Raw genomic sequence first — 20,362 nt, 5'->3', positions numbered from 1 at the left:
AATTAAAAATTTTAAAATATTAATGGATTCCTAATTAAAGTATTTAGAGACGTAGGAAAATGCTTAAGATTTAAAGAAAAACAAGTTATTAGTTTATTTTTGTTAAAGTATTTTTGTAGTTTTCTATCTATGCCTAAAATGAATGACTGAATTTTGTTTCCGTGGCTCTTTCTCTCAAGATGTAGCAGTTTCCAAGATGGTAGGGATAGGATGAGCAATGAAGAAGCAGAGAGCAGAGATTAGACTTGTGTTTGCCTGGATAAAAACCATCACTTTCTTAGACCTCCCTTTCATGTTTTCTTCATTTTCATCACAGCTTTAACCTTTGGCTTCCTTGGCTATTTTCATAAAGAAACACAGTGTAACCTATTTAAGCACTGCAGAAAGCCACTTTCTACCTCCCTCCTGCTCTTCCTTTCATTCTTACTAGGATCCAGCAAATTCAGCACCCACTAGTCACTAGTCACTGGGCATATACAGTGGTGAACAGGGGACATAGTTCTTGGAGCCTACTGTCCACTTGGGAGAGATAGTCAACAATCACCCAAATAAGTATATAACTAAGAATTGTGCTAACTACTGTGAAAAAAAGAATAGGGTGTTGTGAGAGAGGAAAATGAGGGTGGAGGAGAGGGAATCAATTTAGACATAAGACTTCCATGGGGAAGTGACATTTAAAGTCAGCCTTGGGCTTCCCTGGTGGCGCAGTGGTTGAGAGTCCGCCTGCCGATGCAGGGGACACGGGTTCGTGCCCCGGTCCAGGAGGATCCCGCGTGCCACGGAGCGGCTGGGCCCGTGAGCCATGGCCGCTGAGCCTGCGCGTCCGGAGCCTGTGCTCTGCAACGGGAGAGGCCACAGCAGTGAGAGGCCTGCGTATGGAGAAAAAAAAAGTCAGCCTTGATGCATGAGAAGGGGTTAGACAGACAAAATATGGAAGGAAAAGCATAGTAGGAAGAGGGACAAGCACGTATAAAGATTTTCAGGCAAAAAATAGCTTTGTGTGTTCAAAAAAACTGGGGCAAGAGCCAATGTGTCTGGCCTTTGTGGTATGACGGGTTGGAAGATAGGCAGGGACCTGGTTAAGGATTTTGGATTTTATTCTGAGGGCAATGGATAGCCACTGAGGGATTTGCATGAAACAGTTTATATTTAAAAAAATATCTCTTTGTTTTCTCTGAGGAGAAAGAACTGGAGAGAGGCGAGAAATAAGCAGAAAGGTGAGTAAGGAGGCTTTTAGAATTGATTGGGAGATGATGGTGCCCAGTGATGACAGTGAAGATGAAGAACAGAAGACAGTTGGAGGTGTATTTTGGTGGTAGCACTGGCAGGACTTAGTGACAGATTGGATTAAGGAGTGGGGGAGAGGGAATAGGAGCTGTCGAGGACACTTTGCTGGGGTGACTTGGTGGATTACATGGATGGTGGTGAGGAAAGAGATAAGAGTTTAGTGTTGGACATGTTTGCTATGTAATATCTGTAAGAGAAATTGAATAGATAAGGTCTGTTACTCAGAAGAGCGACCTATCCCCATCTGGGATGGAGATATACAGTTTTCTTTTCAGTGTAGTTTTCTTTTTAATTAATTAATTAATTTGGCTGCGTCAGGTCTTAGTTGCGGCACACGGGATCTGTGTTGCGGCATGCGGGGTCCTTTGTTGCTGCGAGTGGGCTCTTCATTGCGGCATGCGGGCTCCAGAGCGCATGGGCTCAGTAGTTGTGGCACGCGGACTTAGTTGCCCCGCTGCATGTGGGATCTTATTTCCCCGACCAGGGATCGAATTTGCGTCCCCTGCATTGGAAGGAGGATTCTTAACTGCTGGACCACCAGGGAAGTCCCAAGATATGCATTCAAGAGTAGTTGGTACAGATGGTGCTTCAAGCCCTTTGGATGGATGGAACGGTGGAGAGAGTATTGAGAGAGGAGCAGAGAATCTGAGTCCTGAGGAATTCCAACATTTAAACTTTAAGTAATAAGGGAGGTGGCAAAGTGTGTTGAGAGGGATACACTAGGGAGGTAAGAGGAAGATTAAAAGAATGTGGTTGTCAGGGAAACCAACGAGAGAGTTTCAAGGAAGGAGGGATTGGAGGGATGGAATGTGCTGAAAGGTCTAATAAAATGATGGCTGGGAAGTGCCCATTGGATTTGGCAACATAGAGACTCTAGATGATGGTGGAAAAAGCAGATTCTGAGCAGTGGTGCAGGTAGAAGCCAGGCTGCAGAGTGAGTAGAAGTAAGAATAGAAATGATGGAGAGATGAGAGTGTGTACACAACTCTTTATTATCTTGGCTCTGAAGAGAGGCCAATAGCTGGAAAGGATTGTCAAGTCGAGGGAAAGTTTTTTGTTTCCCTTTGACAAGGGAGATTCTAGAGTTTATTTGAATGGTTATGGAAATAATTTTGTAGGGAGGGAGAAATTAATGATGTAGGAGAGACAACTGATGGATGGAGGGCACTCGTGGTGGGACTGATGTTTGATATTTACTGTATGTTGAATATGTACTAGGTATATGCTAAGTTATTAGCACAGTAAATGATTTATTATTCGCAATAGCCCCATGAAGTTGGTATTATTATCCCCATTTTACAGATGAGGAAACTGGGGTTGAGTAGAGAGAGAACCAAATTCTTAGTCCAGAGCTGTTTGATTTCAGAGCTCAGACTCTTAGCTTTTACTTATACTCTTAGAGGACTTCCTCTAGTGTGGTATTTTAGTCAGTTTGCCAGGGCTGCCATAACAAAGTATCACAGACAGGATGGCATATACAACAGAAATTAATTTTCTTGCTGTCCTGGAGGTCAGAAGTCCAAGACCAAGGTGTCGGCAGATTTGATTTCTCCTGAGGACTGTCTCCTTGGCTTGCAGATGGCTGACTTTTTACTGTGTCCTCATATGGCCCTTTCTCTGTGCACATACATCTCTGGTGTCTCTCCTGGGCTGTAATCTCCTCTTGTTTTAAAGACACCAGTCAGCCTGGATGAGGGCCCATTCTAAGGGCCTCATTTTAACTTAATCGCCTCTTTAAAGGCCTGATCTCCAAATACAGTCACATTTTGAGATTAGGACTTCAACATATGAATGTTGGGGGACAAAATTCAGTCTGTAGCAGATGGCTTCTGTTTTCTTAAAGTATAAGGGAAAAAAACTAGCCGTAGGGGTAGTCTTGAAAAGTGTGGAGAAAGATGAAACAGTGATTGAAGAGGGTAGAAGAAGGAGCTTACTAGAGAAATGTAACCTTAGGGTCAGGTGAGATTGGAGGTGATATTTTTACATCCAGTCAACCCAATTATCTGAGTTTCTGCAGCAATATTTAGGCGTATGGGTGGAGTAAATTATTACATATGAGCCCTCTGCTGCCATGAGGTTGCTGTGCGCTCAAACAACCATCTCTTGTATGCAAAGTTGAAATGTAAGTGAATTTCATTCACATCCTCAGCACAATTACAAATTACTGTATGTCAGGGACCTTTCTGGCTGTTCTTAAATAGTTGAAAACAGGAAAGTTAAATAAATCAGTGACTGCTAGGATTTTGTTGCATTCACCAATGAACAAATTAGCTTGCACATTTTTCCAACCGGTTCTATAAAAAAAAATTGTTTTTAATGATTACTCACCACTATTTTTGTTCTTCTTTCTCTCCTCCTTTCTTTCTTCCTTTTTTCCCCATCTTCACTCATCAATTATTTATCGAACACCTACAAGATGTCTGACACTAGGGATAAAAAGAGTCCACAATCTAGTGTGGGAGACAGGTATATATGCAAAAAACCCCGAAGTGATAGTGCTGTTATTAAATTAATAATTCATGTGTTCATTTATCCTGCAAATGTATTGAGTGCCTGCTATGAAGTGCCAGGCAGTGTGTTAGGCTTGGGATAGAGACATGAATAAGGTATAGTTTTTGCCTTCAAGAAATTTACAACCTGGTAAAGAAAAATAAACAGGTAAGTAAACAAAGGCAATACATTGTAACATTTGTAAAATGTTAAAAGATCTCAAAGAAGGGAGTGCCTCTTTGCTTTCCCTTACATGTTTGGATACCCATTGAAAGGAGTCTTTGCTGCGTTTTAATGAAAGGAACTGTAAAAAGCACATTTGTTCATTTCACGTTTTCGAATGCTCACTGTCTTTGTGTAGTGACAGTTTTGTAGTTCTTGAATCACGAACAAGCATTGAGTTGGGGGATCTATGACTTTTCTCCTCATTTGAGCTTATTGTCCAAAACCTACACTATCAACACCTTTTTAAGGTGGTAGAATGATTAATGGTATTCCTGAAATACTCGACAGAAACCTGCTGAATGTTAAAGCTTGAGAAAAGTCACAGTAACAAAGCATTATTGTGATGGCGGGTATGCAGAAAGTGTATGCTGGCCTAGCACATATCTCAAATTCTTGGATCTCAGAACTATGTATTAATATAGGGGTTCCCTGTAATGCAATTTTAAAAAAGATGATGAATGGCAGATCAAAAACATGGAGAAGAAAATGGATTTTTGTAGATTATGTAACTGAAACATTTTCAACTATCATCTACTTTTACCTAAATTTTTATCATCTCAGGAAAAAGATTATTTACAACCAAACACTTATTGGGGTTAATTGAGACAATGGATTTAAACTTGTTGCTTTCTTCAGAGGTGATGTGCTATATAAACTCAAGTTATATAGTTATTATCTACAATGTAGACTTATTTGTGTGGGAAAATGCTAACCATATTATGGAAACAGTGCAGATAGTAGGAGGGAAAAAAGGCAAATCTGATAAATGGTATACTTGAGATTTAGAATCTATAATTAACCTAATAACAGCTGAAAACTGCTTTGATGTCATGCAGTGAACACCCACTATCTGTCTACATACTGACTTCATTTCAGATGGTGTTCTAGAGTATATCATAGTGTAAAGAGCACTGGATGGGAGTCAGGGTTCATAAGTTCTAGTCTAGCTCGGCCGTTGACTACCTATGTGCCTCATTTTCCCCACCTTTAAAATGAAATGGTTATGGGCAAAGGTCTCTAACTTAGGTCCTTCTAGTTCTGCTGTCTCATCATTCTGTGATTCTACGTCCCATGCCTATCAAAAGCATTTTGACTTTCTTCAAGTTGCTTAAGCCAGCATTTCAGTTAGAATGTATCCAGGAGCTTGTTTCCGTGGGCTGTTGGGAACAGCAAGGCCGTGCTTCTCCAGGACTTGATATGTCTTCTGTTAACTGCTGACAGTGAGCCATACCACCTAAAAGGCTCCTTTGGTAGCCTTAAAGATTGAAAGGACAAATGGACAGTGTTGAGAGCTCTGTGGAAGAGGAGACCTGAGAGACGTTGATCATCATGGCCCCTTGGGATTTGCAAAGAGGAATGACTAGAACTGGGCCATTCACTGCTGCCAGGTCAAAGGTCAGGTCAGGAATGTGGACAATGCTGGTGACTCCAGGTAGGTCTAGGAGGGTAAATAAGCCGATTTAGTCCCTCCTGAATCTTGAGAAGATCTGGGCAGCCAAGCTCAGAAAGCTATTAGGAAGTCTCCTAATTTATGAAATTACTTGGAAGAAAAATGTGACATTCATTTTTTGTAATTTGTTACCACACAGTCATTGCATTCTTACTTAATACTCACCAAGTTAATCTACTTTAACAATTCTCACAGCTCAAGCATTCACTAAACACACTTTATGATCCCTTATTGTGTTAAAAATCTGGTTTTGATTGTTGCTATTTTGCAACGGATTCCCTATGTCTTAGGAGTTTTAGTGTTGTTGAAAGACCTTTTGAGTTTTCTCCACTTTTAGTTAAGCACTATTAAATATAATTCTCTGGTGGCAGAGATATATATCTATTATTATTTTGCTAATAATAAGCTAACTTGGGGGTGATTATAGGATGATTTGGAGTACTGCCTTTCTTAGTGATAAAAAGTAACGGCTAATTTGTGACTAGGATATCAAGCCAGATAACTATAACTAATTTTGTGTGTGGAATACAATTATAAGTAAATTAAAGGCCTTTTATAATTGTTTCCATCATGGAATTCCAGTAAAAATGTACATATTTTCCTTAAAATACTGATTAACTTCCTGTATCTGATCATTAAAAAAAATAACTATGCCTAATAAATATTATAAGATGATTCTTTATTTTTTCTTTATTTTTTTTTTTTTTTTGCTTTTATCTAGTTGCTTCCAAGATCCGGTACTTACAGGAATATCATAACCGAGTTCTCCACAACATTTATCCTGTACCTTCGGGAACAGATATCGCAAACACCCTGAAATACTTTTCTCAGACCTTGTTAAGGTAAGCTTTAAAATATCCTGTCCTTTGAAAGAATTATTAGGTAGTTCTACTAAATTGATTGGGACCTAAATTTTTATCGAACTGAAAGTCTTGAAGGGCCTTATGTTTTCTAGTGCTCTGCCAGAAGAGTCTGGACTCAAGCTTTCTGGGTGTATATAGCAGATGAGATCAGAGGCCTAACTGATAAAAATGGCTACTGCCTGCTTTCCTCGGTTGAACGCCTTTTCAAGAGATTTATATAGTGATAAAAGTTATATGTTTGGCACTAATATAGAGTGGAATTAAAAGGAGAGCCTACATTTGCTTAAAATTAAGAACAGGAAACACGGTCTTAAAGAAAATCAGAATTACGAAGCATTTTAAGCTCATCAGTAGTATTTCCTATTTCTCGAAGCATAATTTATGATAATAACAATTATTTTTAATCCATGTAACACTTCAAGTGTTCAATATGCTTTACAATCGATATGGAGGACAACAAACAAAACCACGGCCACCCTTTTATACTGTCTGCTTTGACTATAAGGTAGAGACAGGGAGGACCCATCTGCCTCAGAGTTCTCATTAGGAAAAACAGGCAGACAAAGGTGAGCCTTTCAGGTAAAGACTCAATTGTCGGGGAAATAACATCGAAGAGGTGAGAGCACACTTCACTTTCCATTATATTCTAAGGCTTGGTCTCCTCCATTATCCTGATCTCCTCACTCCAAATCTGATTTTAGAAACCCGTTTCTTTCAGCTATATAACAGCAAAAGTTTTGTAAGATAGGCATTAGGGAAAGAACACCAGCTCAGAACGACTGTAGTGGCACTGGAGTTCCCAGCAGTCTAAGGCTTTGCCCTGGGCGGACTGAATGCCTTGTAGAAAGAAGCCTCACTAGATCAAGTCAGCTCCTAGCCTTCAGTGCCACTATCTCTGTGTTCTTATTCTTTGGAATGTCTCTTCTTCTTTAGAACCCTTAGTGTCCTTGTTCTATGTTAAAGGGATTCTGTTTATCAGATTCATAGATTTCATACTTACATAGTAAGTTTAGGACCTTGTTATAGGACATTTCTCTTTTCCAATGGCAGTGGAATAATTAGCTCAGTTTTCACAGTAATAATCAGATAAGGCACCAAGGCATCCGATTCTGTCCTCTTGAATTCTCCTTTTGTCTTTGAGGTCAGGGTTCTCAACGGGAAACACTTTCCTTTATCACAAATTCTGAAAGCTCTCTAAGTGAGAGACACTTTTCAGTAGGAAGCAAATTACGAATTCCATTTGCAGAGAAACTGTGACATTCTGGTTGGCACTTTGAAACTTGCTGCTTAGGTCTTAGTCATGGTGCCAAAAAATTAAGAAATTTGGGATATTGAAGTCATGTTTGCAAGACATGAGGATTCCATTTTCTTGAGCAATGAATCATTAGAATATGATCATGGGTGACAGCATTTTAATGGTAAAACTAGTGTTAAAATCGTTTATTTAAGTGCTGTTGGGAAAGACTCTATGCAATTGAGTCCATTTTCAAAGGGAGACAATATCAACAGCCACAACGAATGGTAGTACTAACCAATAGCTATTATTATCCTAGCAATATTATATTATAATATATAATAGAAATGACATGTCAAGCACTCTACATGTGTCATCTCATTTAACCCCTCATATTAATTCTATTAAATAAGTTTACTATTATACCCATTTTATATATAATGAAATGAAAGCACGGAGTGGTTAAACTGCTCAAAGTTAACGTATCTGGTGAGCGTTGGAACCAGAATTCCACCCTGGGAGTCCTAATCCACAGCACACGCTCTGAACAGTTAGGCTACACTGCTTCTCCTTACTGTTGCTGCTTATCATAACCCAGGGGCACTTCTCTTAGTAAAAACTTGGTTTGGCCTTTGAGAATGCTGGCATCCATTATGAGTCCATAGAGTATAGTTTTGGCTCTCTTTGAGATCTAGGGAGGAAAGGAAGTGCTTGGCGCAAAGATTTACCATCTTTTTTTATTTTTGGCCGCACTGCCTGGCTTGTGGGATCTTAGTTCCCTGACTAGGGATTGAACCCATGCCCCCTGCAGTGGGAGCGTGGAGTCTTAACCCCTGGACTGCCAGGGAAGTCCCCATCCTTTTGAAAGTTAAATTGAGCTATACCTGAGGTGATGAGCTATACCTGAGGTGATGTGGACAGTGTTTCAATTCCCAGATGTTTTAGCACTATCTCCCACTCAGCAATTTGTTGTGGCTAGTAGGTCAGAGCAGAGTTGACAGCCTATAGGACACACACACGTCAAGTGGGAGGAAGAAAGAAGACACTGAGGATTGTCACAAGTCCCTGGTTGGACTTTAATACTCACAGGTTCAACTCTTGGGCTGAACCCAATGCATTTTGTTTCTTCTCTTTGCCTACCTCACTTTTAAAAAAGTTTTCGTCTCTTTTGTTTACTTTCCAATAATTCCAGTAATACAGAACTTACAACTATTGTCCTGTGTATTAGACCAAGTTATGGTCATTTTCATCATTCTTACCGTTGGTTTATACATCCGTAATAATCATATTTATAATTCTTCATTTTACTTATGCTGTTAGAAAGTTCAAGACAAATAAGATGGTCTAAGTATTTGGTGTCCAAGATTCTTTGACAGTAATGCTTTCTACTTACAAACAAGATGGTTTCCTTTGCATTTTATATAGTTTATTATATACATTCAGAAGCACTTCTTGCTTTCAGAATTCAGGTTCTTGGAAAGAAACAAGGAAGCATTAAATTCTCACAGAGTAACCCTCTGTCTTTCTCTTTGGGTATTCTCAATGAAGTTAAAATTATTTTGGTTAAAATATGCAACTTGAAGTTCCAGCAGCATCATTTAAGTCACAATTGCATTTTTAGAGTAATAGTCATTTGGTATTCATGCATGCACGTAGCTCTCTCTGATTTCAGTAGAGGTTTGTACATATTTTCAAAGGCAGAGATTAGGCTAGGTGTTTAACTTCAATTAATTTAATCCATAGGAGAGGAGAGATTATTTGCAGAGAAATATAGAGACCATAATTGACTATATCAGCAGTTGAACAGTCCACATAGGTCCACTTAGTTTATTATTGGACTTAGAGTTCATGGAGGTTCCCCAAACTCTAGGTGAGCATAAGGCAAGTCCTCTGTGTTACTCAGCTTGCTAGCCCTTGAGTCTAGAGCAATGTTCTGTCCTTAGAAGGGGATCAGTAAGTATTTGTTGAATTGAATTGACTTGAGTCCAAATTTCATCCATCACAGGAACTCTTCTAGAGCATTTACATAATCTAGCAGTGACCAAGGGTCCTGGGTAAGATTTTTTATGTGTGCTGAGGTGTCCTCATTTTAACTTAGTAGGGATCTAAGTGTGGCAATGGACACACAGTTTATACACAACTTCAGAGTTTAGTGTTTTGTTTGCTTTTAGCATTAGAAGTGACTATGAAGATCATCTAGTTTAATCTCCCCTCATGGCTGCAGAGGAGTCTGTCCATTTTATATTAGAAGCATTCTGGGACCATATTTTAAACATCTAAGGTCTTCTATAGGGATCTTGCCTTTTATCTGGGAGAACATTTAAAGGCTTTCTTCTAGTCTTCCTGTTTCAAACATTCTTTTGGAATTCCTTTCTCCAGATCACTCTTCTGGTGCCATTCGAACTGCTAGCACATACAATCTTTTTAAAAAAAATCATTGAGTTTGGGGAAAGCTACTTGCTGCTAACTCTTTAGTAAATGTTTAATATGTTTTTAAAAGGGATTCTAGTTTCAGTTCGATAATCTTAATTGAATTCTAATATCTAATGGCTTAGGAACAAAATACAGACCTTCAAATGACTGATTTATTGTCCACAGCGTAGCTTTAGAGCATAGCATAATCAAGTAAATTTTATGAAGTGCATAGATCTAATTCAAATGTCAAAGTTCATAATCTTATAGAAAGTTTGTATGACATATTAATTTTCTGTGCTATAGATACCTCAGGGCGACTCCTCATCTTTCCCCACACCCACAGTGTTCCTCTTCTCTTGGTTTCTCTTGATGTTGGAAGTAAATGCTTGGTAAAGAGGATCTCAGGAGTGAAGAGGAAAGGTGAAGAGTTGTCTGCTGGGTCAGACTCTTCTGAGCAGGGCATTCTTAATATTCTTTTTGGTTGGGTGTACAGACCTCTGGGAAAGAATCTCAGATGGGGAAGATGGTTTTATCATTCCCAAGTTAGACAGTTTGGTTGGGGAAATAAGTTTCCTTTTTTTAATGAATAAACTTCACAAAACATCATGAAATCACAATGCATTGTACATTTATTCATGAGCCCTTCTTAAGTTTTTGCACAAACGAAAACATTTCCTTACATTGAAACATGAATGGTAATTTAAAACTGGTTTCATGGATTATTCATCTTCAGCCATTTTTTTCTCAACCTCACCTACTTATTAAATCTAAAAGCAGTGAGAAAGAAGTTTACTGTTTCAGTGCTGACGTTTTTTCTTCCCTACGTATATGAAGTTGGTGCTGCTATCATTTGGAAACCCTGCATATACAGGAAGGGAAAAATACCAATGTAGAGCCTCCAAAGTTGATTTCACTAATGTTTGTTAAATTATATCAAACTTTGGAAAAATACTACTGTGTATTTGAAAAGAATAATGTGCTATATTTCCCCCACCAAGGAAACGTTTGATGAGAGCAATGTACTTAATTTAGAGAAAAGCATTAATGTATGCTCTACAACTAATTTTATTCTCTAAGGCAAAGTATTGTTTTTCCGTGCCACTTCTATAAGAGCCACATGTTGCAATTTTGGAAGGATGTTGGTAGTAGGCTAATTTAGGGCTGAAGTTTGGGAAATAATATTTCTGACTTACATCCATTGTGATTTTAAGGGAATTTTCAGTGGGATAAAATCCTACAGGTTTAAAACAGATTTTTGGTGAGTGGGTTTATCAAGAATATAACATTTAAAGGGGCTACTTTTAGGAGTAATTGAGTTATATGAGGAAAGTATAAAGTCTGATGGTATTTATAATAGATGTAGGCAGGCAGGGGTAACTGGAATGTTGATATTATCCCATTGTAAAGTATAAGCTTACAAAGTTAAATACATCACACACAAAAAAGGTAAATTAAATCCCTTTAAAAATAAAAAAGTTACACTAAATCTTAAGTTATTTATTGCTAAGAAGTATTATATAACTATTCTGAAGTTATTTTTATTATTATTAATTGTTTTTCCCTGGACATTGGGTAACAGAAGACAAAGGAAATCGAGGTAAATTAGGCACATGGCAAATAAAAAGCATGTAGTCATTTTTCTTACATTGTAACATATTTTGCACTAAGAGTAAATAAAAATAAATGTAAATTTGAAATAGCGAGCATGCTTGACACTAACCAGTTCTTCACACCACTGTAAAATTGTAAATGTAATACCATTAACTAAGAACTTAGTAATGTTTGATGCACATAGAATAAGTGTAAGATAAGATTATTTCTATGTAATGAAACAATTATAAATTGTTATCTATTTTGATTAACATCGAAGTGTACTATATCAAAGCACTTCGTAAGTCCAGCAGATATTACCAGTATAATGTATAGATATTACCATTATAATGTCTTAATGATTAAATAATATAACCTAATTAAAAAAAACTAAACATTTGGCTAAGCAGTCATTTCTTCTATTTTTAAATTAGCAACTTTTCTGCTTTATTGCTTTTACTAAAAGGTTTCTATTTAAAAATTAGTGCTAAAAGAAAGCCAATTTATTTTTAAGAATTTCTTTTTACTTCCATTAAAATTTTTTTAACTTTGTAAATTATCTTTTCTTTAGTTTTTAGTGAGTTTTGTTGAATAATAACGTAAGTAGCGGCAGTAATATATATATGAGATCTTATTGTATGACGTGCAGCTATATGACAGATACTGCTTGCTTAGTCTTTAGAATTTTGAAGGTAACTATTTAATAAATCTCTGTTTGTATTCATAAAATAAAATGTTTCCTCCCCAACATGCAAAATTTAAAAAACACACATAAATAACCATTATCATTAGTTCACAAACATATGCTATGGACCATCTACTCTATATTATTTTATAGCTTTTCCAATGTAGTTTAGCTAACATTTTAGAAATATGTATTATTTCTAAATTCATATGCCTGTTTAAACTTCATTATCTCAAATGATACTGACAGAATGTCATGAAACAGTATCATAATATACATATAGACATTATTTTGATGCAATAAACATGTGATTTTTAAGACTCTCTTAATAAACACACATGTTTATTCTTTGCTAAAACATGTTTCTGCAAGTGCCATACCTATATTTTGCAAGTTTTTCTTTACCTGATTAAGATAGTCTTGCTGAAAACTTCCTTTGCTTTGAAAGCTCCTTTTAATTAGCAATGAAAGCTCTAACTCGTTAGACAAAGCCATCATTCTTCCCTTCCGGAAACCTCGCCTTCATCAAATCAATAAACTGTAAAACATGGGTTTGGCACTGAAACATGCATTTTTATATTTTTGCTCCTTACTAGCCAGATAACACATGAGATGCAATGCAACTTCCACAAAATAAGCCTTACGTTATTGGTATCTCTGCGCATGAAGCTCTGCGACCCGTACTAGATTTGTAGATGCTGCTGGTGTGGCAATTGCATCTTATGTGGGATGTATCTGGTGTTTTATTATTTGTTTTAGAGTGTCATTTCAATGTAATGTGCTGTTCTTTGTGTCTTTGTTGTCTCTTTTTTTTCTTTGTCCCCCCAACAGCATTTTGTCCCGCACAGGGAAGAAGGAAAACCAAGATGCCTCCAATTTGACAGTGCCCATGACCATGTGTCTTTTTCCTGTGCCATTCCCACTCACCCCATCTCTAAGACCGCAGGTCAGTTCCATCAACCCTACTGTTACTCGCTCCCTCCTTTACAGCGTCCTGCGAGATGCTCCCTCTGAACGTGGCCTGCAAAGTCGTGATGCTCACTTGTCAGACTACCCTTCTTTGGACTATCAAGGCCTCTACGTGACTTTGGTGACTCTCCTGGATCTAGTTCCTTTACTACAGCATGGCCAACATGGTGAGCATTTAATCAAAACTTTTGAAAATGTACATGTATGTTTATAGATGCTACGGACTGTTGTTGTTATTATAATAAATTGCTTGAAAGGTCTCTGTGCGGCTAAAACCTTTCTTACACTGAAACTTAATTATGGTGTTTCCCTTATTATCATTTTTTTGCTGTTTTATGGCCAGAGGGATGTTACCCAAGTGGGTCCCCCCATGGGTGGGGGGAATGGGCTTGAGAAAGGAGGAAGACTATAAAAGGAACTTACCTATTCTCCCCTGATCTGCTTATCAGGGAGACTCTGGTTGAAATTACGATTTGAGGGTTAAGTTTTAAAAACTTGCCCCGCAGAAAATGTATGAGGTGGAGCTTAAAGGGCACGTCATATCCACTGACTAATTCTGTGATTTTTGGGAAAAAAAATCACAGAATCTCTCCGGGACTCATTTTTCCTGTCTTTAAACCCAGGAGGTTAGATAATAAGGAATCTCTAAGAACTCTTCCAAATTTAACAAACAATCAATAGTTATTAGAAAATGTTGACCAAGTGGTACAGTGTATAGTGGTGCTATATGCCATATATAGTATATGCATGCCATGTATGGTATACACTACACAGTCTTAGTGGTGCTTTAGGACAGAAGCCTAAGAGCATGCTTCTTTTCTTAACTCTTCCTCTTTCTACTGTGTGTCTTTAGTAAATTTCATTATCTTGCATGCTTACCAAATTCTTCTAACCCATAAAAAGGAGCACAATAATATCTACTGCTTAAGTATTCAATATTATATTTGGGAGAATCAAATGAAAAATCATACAGTAAGAAAAATGACTTTTGCAGCAAATGAGCTTTTAATACCCCAGTTGTCTTAACTTTAAAGCACTGATAATTTGGTCCATAGAGGTATGATAACCAAAGTTTCACTGTCCAAAAAATTGGAATTTCAGAAATGGGTGGGTGGTGGAGGTTATTTTGTCTTTTAATTATGGCTAACTTTCCTAAGAGAATGCTGAATGGTTTATTTAGTAAGATGTGTTCTGAACTTAAAAAAGAAATCTTCTTTTATAAAAATGATGAAATAATGATTATTAATTTGTTTTTTCTTATATTTACAATTCTGTATAACAGTGAATATAAAAAAATGTAGAAACTTGTGAGTTTGCTTATTGTACAATTTTGTAGCTGTTTGAGTCTAGTCACTTTTATTGTGATCCTATCTCAGCTCAGAACTTAAAGGAGATGACTCTTTGAATGTAATATTCCCGGAGCTTGCCATGGTGGTGAACTTGTCAGTGCTTTTCCTTTGTGACTACCTGCCTGGTCTTGGGATGGGCCACTGAGTTAGGGCCCCTTGATTAAGATAAAAGCATTCACATTCAGTTAATGTGTAAATTGTGACAATTTCAGGGGGGATTATTTGTATTTTTGCTCTTTTACCCACAGCTATTTTGTGACCTTCCTCTTTACTGTTATCTATAGGCTGTGTTCTGCATAACAGATCTTAGAAGATAGGAAAAACTCACTAGACCATCCCTTAGAGGTTAAAAACCAATACAACCCTGTTTTGATCTGAATGACATCAGACTTTCCGAGGGAGGGAGTTCGGAACGTGGAATTCTGGTTCCCAAGCTGGAACTTCTAAATAAGAATGACTGAGGGGTGGGTCCTGAGGATCTGAATTTTTAACTAGCTCTCTGGGTGATTCTTCTGTGCACCAGGTTTGAGAACCACTGCACTTGTACTGTACCCAGCAGAGCTGCATTTTTTTTTTTTTTTTTTTTTTTTTTTGCGGTACGCGGGCCTCTCACTGCTGTGGCCTCTCCCGTTGCGGAGCACAGGCTCTGGACGCGCAGGCTCAGCGGCCATGGCTCACGGGCCCAGCTGCTCCGTGGCATGTGGAATCTTCCCGGACCGGGGCACAAATCCGTGTCCCCTGCATCGCCAGGCGGACTCTCAACCACTGCGCCACCAGGGAAGCCCCAGAGCTGCATTTTTGTTGCAGTTCAGCTACTAACTCTCAGGTGATCTTGGGCAATCACTTCCCTTCTCTGGGCCTCAGTCTCCTCATTTAAAAAATATTCCAGGGGGGCTTCAGGTTCCTTTCAGTGCCAATGTTCTGTAACTAGGCTAAAAGGCAGCTGAGGTGTCTTACGTGCACAGACTCAGTCAGTTCTTAGGAATACACTTGTATTCCTTGTTCGATTACACTTGTTCGATTTTATCAATTTGAGCCCAAGGTTGACTGACCCTCACTCCCCAGTGGGCAGTGTGGCCACATCCTCTCGGCTGTCAGTTGATGTGCTTGTTGAGGTGGCATATTAATTCTAATGATAATCAGAATTAACATTAGGCATCAAAATAGCACAAAGAAGGCGCATCTGCTACAAGACAAACAAGTCTAATGATTTTCTTTTATGATGGATACGAAAATGAGAAAAAGTCTTCATTGTCAAGTCTTGGCTGGTGACCTGTATATCAGGAGATCCAGAGACATCAAAATATATATTCAGTGTAATGGGATTTAGTTTACATGCATTCTAAAGCTAAATCGTTATGATTCTTTGAATGTCCTCTATTTTTACTCCTTGTGCAGGTAATAATAATATATTAATATTCATAATAATACCTAATATTTGTGGAGCACACGTGAGGTGCTATGTTAAGCGCTTTACGTTTTTCTCATTTAAACCTAACAATCCTTCCACTGAAGTGAGGTAGGTACTGTTCCCGTCACTTAAAAATGTTGATAGAAAGATTGTTATTAGGTGGCACGTCCTTCTGTGATCATTGATAACTAAGTGCTCAGGGTCATGCAGTATCCGTTTACGGCTTCCTTTCTTTGGTGCGTGCTGAATCGGCCGCTGTGCTGGAAGACGCAGATTACTTCATTGCCCGGGACTCCAGATGTAGGAGGATTGTTCGGTCGATGGAGCAGAAATAGCACGGTTTTATTCCCAGTCTTGCCCTTGACTTTTCTAAAAATTCCCGTGAGAAAATAATTTAACATCGCTGTGCCACAGTGATCTTGTGTAAAACGTAACAGAGGTAAGAATGCTGGAAGGATTTCAAGATTCGTTAATCACTTGGAAAGTGCTTGTAATTTATGATATCAGGGAGTAATATGAATACCAAGTACTACTGAAGATGGATAAGGTGTTGAGGAAAAGCTCACATCATAGATATGGTTGACCCTCGAGCAACTTGTGGGGTTAGGGGCACTGAGCCCCCGTACAGTTGAAAATCTGCAATCTCTGCTGCTCTCTCTGCCTCAAAAACAAAGGAATTAATAAATGACTCACCTAAGGGCTGGGAGCTGAGACAGTTTGGATAGAATCAGGACTCAGACCCTAGTTCTTTGGGTTCCACTTATTGTGATCTGTAATTGAACACAAACTTTTCCCCACACTTAGTTGATTTAAAGATCTGTAAAATGAAGATACAGGTACTATATTTATTGAAAAAATCCATGTGTATGTGGACCCACACAGTTCAAACCTGTGTTGTTCACGAATCAACTGTATATTTTTTTCTTTTTTTTTTTTTGCGGTACGTGGGCCTCTCCCGCTGCGGAGCACAGGCTCCGGACGCGCAGGCTCAGCGGCCATGGCTCACGGGCCCAGCCACTCCGCGGCATGTGGGATCTTCCCGGACCGGGGCACGAACCCATGTCCCCTGCATCGGCAGGCGGACTCTCAACCACTGTGCCACCAGGGAAGCCCTGTATATTTCTTAATGCAATCATTCATCAAAGACTGTGTACGCACTCTGCAGAACTCTTGATAGGAAGGGAGTGATGGTTGCTTATAATTTAAACCAGTTCATAAAAACTTAAAATGTAAAATTAGCATTTTTTGTTAGATGGCAAAATATTCAGTGACTGATTACTTCATTTCGTTTTGTAGATCTTGGACAGTCAATATTTTATACAACTACGTGTTTGCTCCCCTTTCTCAATGATGATATTCTGAGTACTTTGCCCTACACGATGATATCAACTTTAGCTACCTTTCCTCCGTTTCTGCACAAGGATATTATTGAATATCTCAGCACATCTTTTCTACCAATGGCTATATGTAAGTTCGGTCTTACCTAATACTAGATTATTTTTATGTGTTGTATGAATGGAAATTGCTTTTGCTGTTTAGGCTACAGATTTTCAAGATTATAATGGAATCACTTGCTGTATACATGTGCTTTGATTTAAATTCAGTTATTTCAGCATGAATAGTATGGTGAACATCAAAGAAATGAAAAGACAATTATACCTTAGAACTGTTGTATTCACTTAGTTTGATCTTATTGGATAGGAAGAAGGAACATGTCAAGGCACAGTCTGTATTTCCTCCACATAAATTATGGTATTTTTTGGCTACTTTAGAGAAGAGGGTGGAGCAAAGTGTTGCCTTTGATGTAGTAATTCTTATCTTTTGCATCTGAAAGAAGTAGGGTGTGTCAGGAAGAGCAATGGATAGAATCAGGATACGTAGATCTCCTGTGGTCTCAGTTCTATCTGAAATCTGACGTATGATATGAGGTTGGGCGACTGACATAGTTGAAACCTCATCTCCAGAATGATGATATCATCAGCTTTCCCTCACAGGGGTGCTGTGATGACAAAATGAGTCAAAATTTATGAAAACACTTTGTAAAAAGCTGCAATTTACAACTCATGTGCAAGGTACTCTTATAAACATGGAATCGATATGAATTCTGTTTCACTTTTATAAACTTAATTCTGCAGGCTTTCCAGATGTGATAACAGAGAGAAAAAAATAAGTTGGGTTGTGTTTTTTATGATCAAAGTCCTGCTAGAGTATTTTTTAAAAGAAATGGGTGATTAATTAATTTACGTTTCAGTAGATAACCTGAAAAGATTATGGGTTTAGGAGTCAAACATATCTAGATTCAAATCACAGCTCTGCTACCAACTAGCTGTGTGAGCTTAGGCAAGTTACCTAACCTTTCTGTTTCTTACCTGTAAAATGAGAATAATGATAATACTGCCTCATAAGGTCGCTGTGACAATTGAGATGATTAACTGGAATGTTGATAGAGTGCTAGCACAATGCCTAGTGTTCAATAAGTGTTAGTTTACTTCTCTCCTTCCCTCAACTCTTGTTCTATAATAATGCCTGTGTTGGTCACATTCAATTCCTAGAGATCATTTTTCACTGTTTTAATGTTATGTACTTTTATGATCTTATTAAAGTTGTTGCTTTGTAATAACAGTTGGTAAACATATGTACCTTTGAGCCACATTTACTTATTTTACAATTCAGTTTAATTTTAGCTATGGAATTGTAATTTTCAAGTCTTTTAAACAAAGAGTCTGACTTCTGCCTAAATTATATAGCTATTTAAAAAATTAGCAGACTGATTTTACTGTTCAAGTAATAGAATATTTGATCGTTCTCTTTCTTGGTTCTGTGTATCCTTATTGACAAGTACTTGCTTATGGATACAGCCTTAGGATTGCATAGTTGTATTTTTTTTTTTTTTTTTGCGGTACGCGGGCCTCTCACTGTTGTGGCCTCTCCCGTTGCGGAGCGCAGGCTCCGGACGCGCAGGCTCAGCGGCCATGGCTCACGGGCCCAGCCGCTCCACGGCATGTGGGATCTTCCCGGACCGGGGCACGAACCCGTGTCCCCTGCATCGGCAGGCGGACTCTCAACCACTGTGTCACCAGGGAGGCACCCCTGTATTTTTTTTAATAAGTATGTTAACTGTTAAACTTAGGCATAGAAATTTTTTTCTTTTAAGAATAGCAGGTGAGGCTGCATCTTTCTAATAACGAGTGTAAATTCACTGTATCCTTCCTTCTTAGAAATAAGTTAATAATTTTGGGAGATGTAGTGCATATTTCAGGCCCTTGAATTTATAAAGAGCAAACGAGCATGTGACAGCTGGCAACTTGTTTCTTCACCCTTGATTATTAATTTCTGCTTAATTAGAAGCAGACCCCAAAACATGCCTTGTAGTCACATTGGAATCCTTACTTATTTAAATGTGTGAACTTGGCAACTAAGGAGAACAAAATAGTAAGTTGAGTTTACAAAAATTGTGTGAAAATTTTAGTGCTTATTAGTGGAGTAGCTTGGTGTTCGTTTAAAGGGTAGGGACAAGTCATTTTTGTCTCCATTTTTTTTTTTACTGTAAAGGAGAGGTTTAGAGAATAATGTTGCATCTCTAAGGTTATTTCTGTCTTAATAATTCTAGGTTAAATAGCATCAATCTTATTTTACGTAAGAGGCACATATCTTCCTCCAATGCAATCGCTGATCTGGTTCATTTATTTTGCTGCTCTGGTTTTAGTCTCCTAGTTCTGACTTTCTCATTTCTCATCAACAGTAGCCAGTCTGTGTCATCTTTAAATCTTTGAAAAGAAATTGTGGTACTAATCTTTAAAGCCAAATTCTATTAAACCATTCAGGCATTTCTTTTGTACTTATTCCTTCATAGAGTAGATACAAAGGACGTAGATCCAAAGATGGAGGGGATGGAGTTCCAGATTAATCAAGTCAAACTGAATTGATGTGAGAACGTGTGCCTGTTGTTTGCACCCATGTTGGTTTTATTTTTGGAAGTTGTTTCAGTGTGTAGAAATTCTGACCAGAACAAGAGGGGAGCATTTAACTTCTTCGAGAATATTTTTATTTCAGGCCTGAGATGAAGGATGTTGCATTTTCTGAGTACTTGATAAAGTCTTTGAGACAAAAAGGCTTTTATCTCTTTGGTATGGTATTCACAAGGTCAAATGTAATACATGGACAGTTTTTCAGGTGTTAAATGATTATATCATTAAGGACTTAGAAGATGAAAGTCTGAGCTCTCAAGTGGACCTAATGAGGTATTGCAGCTCCTTCAGTTTAAGAGCCCTGCATGTATATCAGTTATGTCTTTTATGTCATTTTTGTCATTAAACCAAGTACTGTTGCTTTTATTTTAAATAACTCCTTTGAGGTGCTGCAGAGCAAACTGCAATTTATTATACAAATTCCCT

At 38.1% G+C, this 20,362-nt stretch overlaps 1 protein-coding gene across 3 annotated transcripts in view; it reads left to right on the top strand.

Annotated features, from left to right (window-relative positions):
- Positions 1 to 6,181: 6,181 nt before the first annotated feature.
- The window catches only part of UNC79 (unc-79 homolog, NALCN channel complex subunit), a 216,357-nt gene continuing 202,176 nt past the window's right edge, over positions 6,182 to 20,362 (top strand). For 2 of the 3 annotated variants that reach the window (XM_065871451.1, XM_065871450.1), the window contains exons 1-3: positions 6,182 to 6,294; positions 13,071 to 13,375; positions 17,265 to 17,435. In XM_065871451.1, the coding sequence (XP_065727523.1) occupies positions 13,129 to 13,375; positions 17,265 to 17,435 (418 nt within the window). In that variant the 5' untranslated portion in view covers positions 6,182 to 6,294; positions 13,071 to 13,128. Of the gene's footprint in view, positions 6,295 to 13,070; positions 13,376 to 17,264; positions 17,436 to 20,362 lie in introns of those variants that run through there. The other variant, XM_065871452.1, reaches the window with a different exon arrangement.

The sequence above is a fragment of the Phocoena phocoena genome, chromosome 2, assembly GCF_963924675.1.
Source record: "Phocoena phocoena chromosome 2, mPhoPho1.1, whole genome shotgun sequence".
NCBI lineage: Eukaryota > Metazoa > Chordata > Mammalia > Artiodactyla > Phocoenidae > Phocoena > Phocoena phocoena.
Note: the sequence above shows the minus strand (reverse complement) of the source record. Positions and strands in the feature narration are given on the sequence as shown.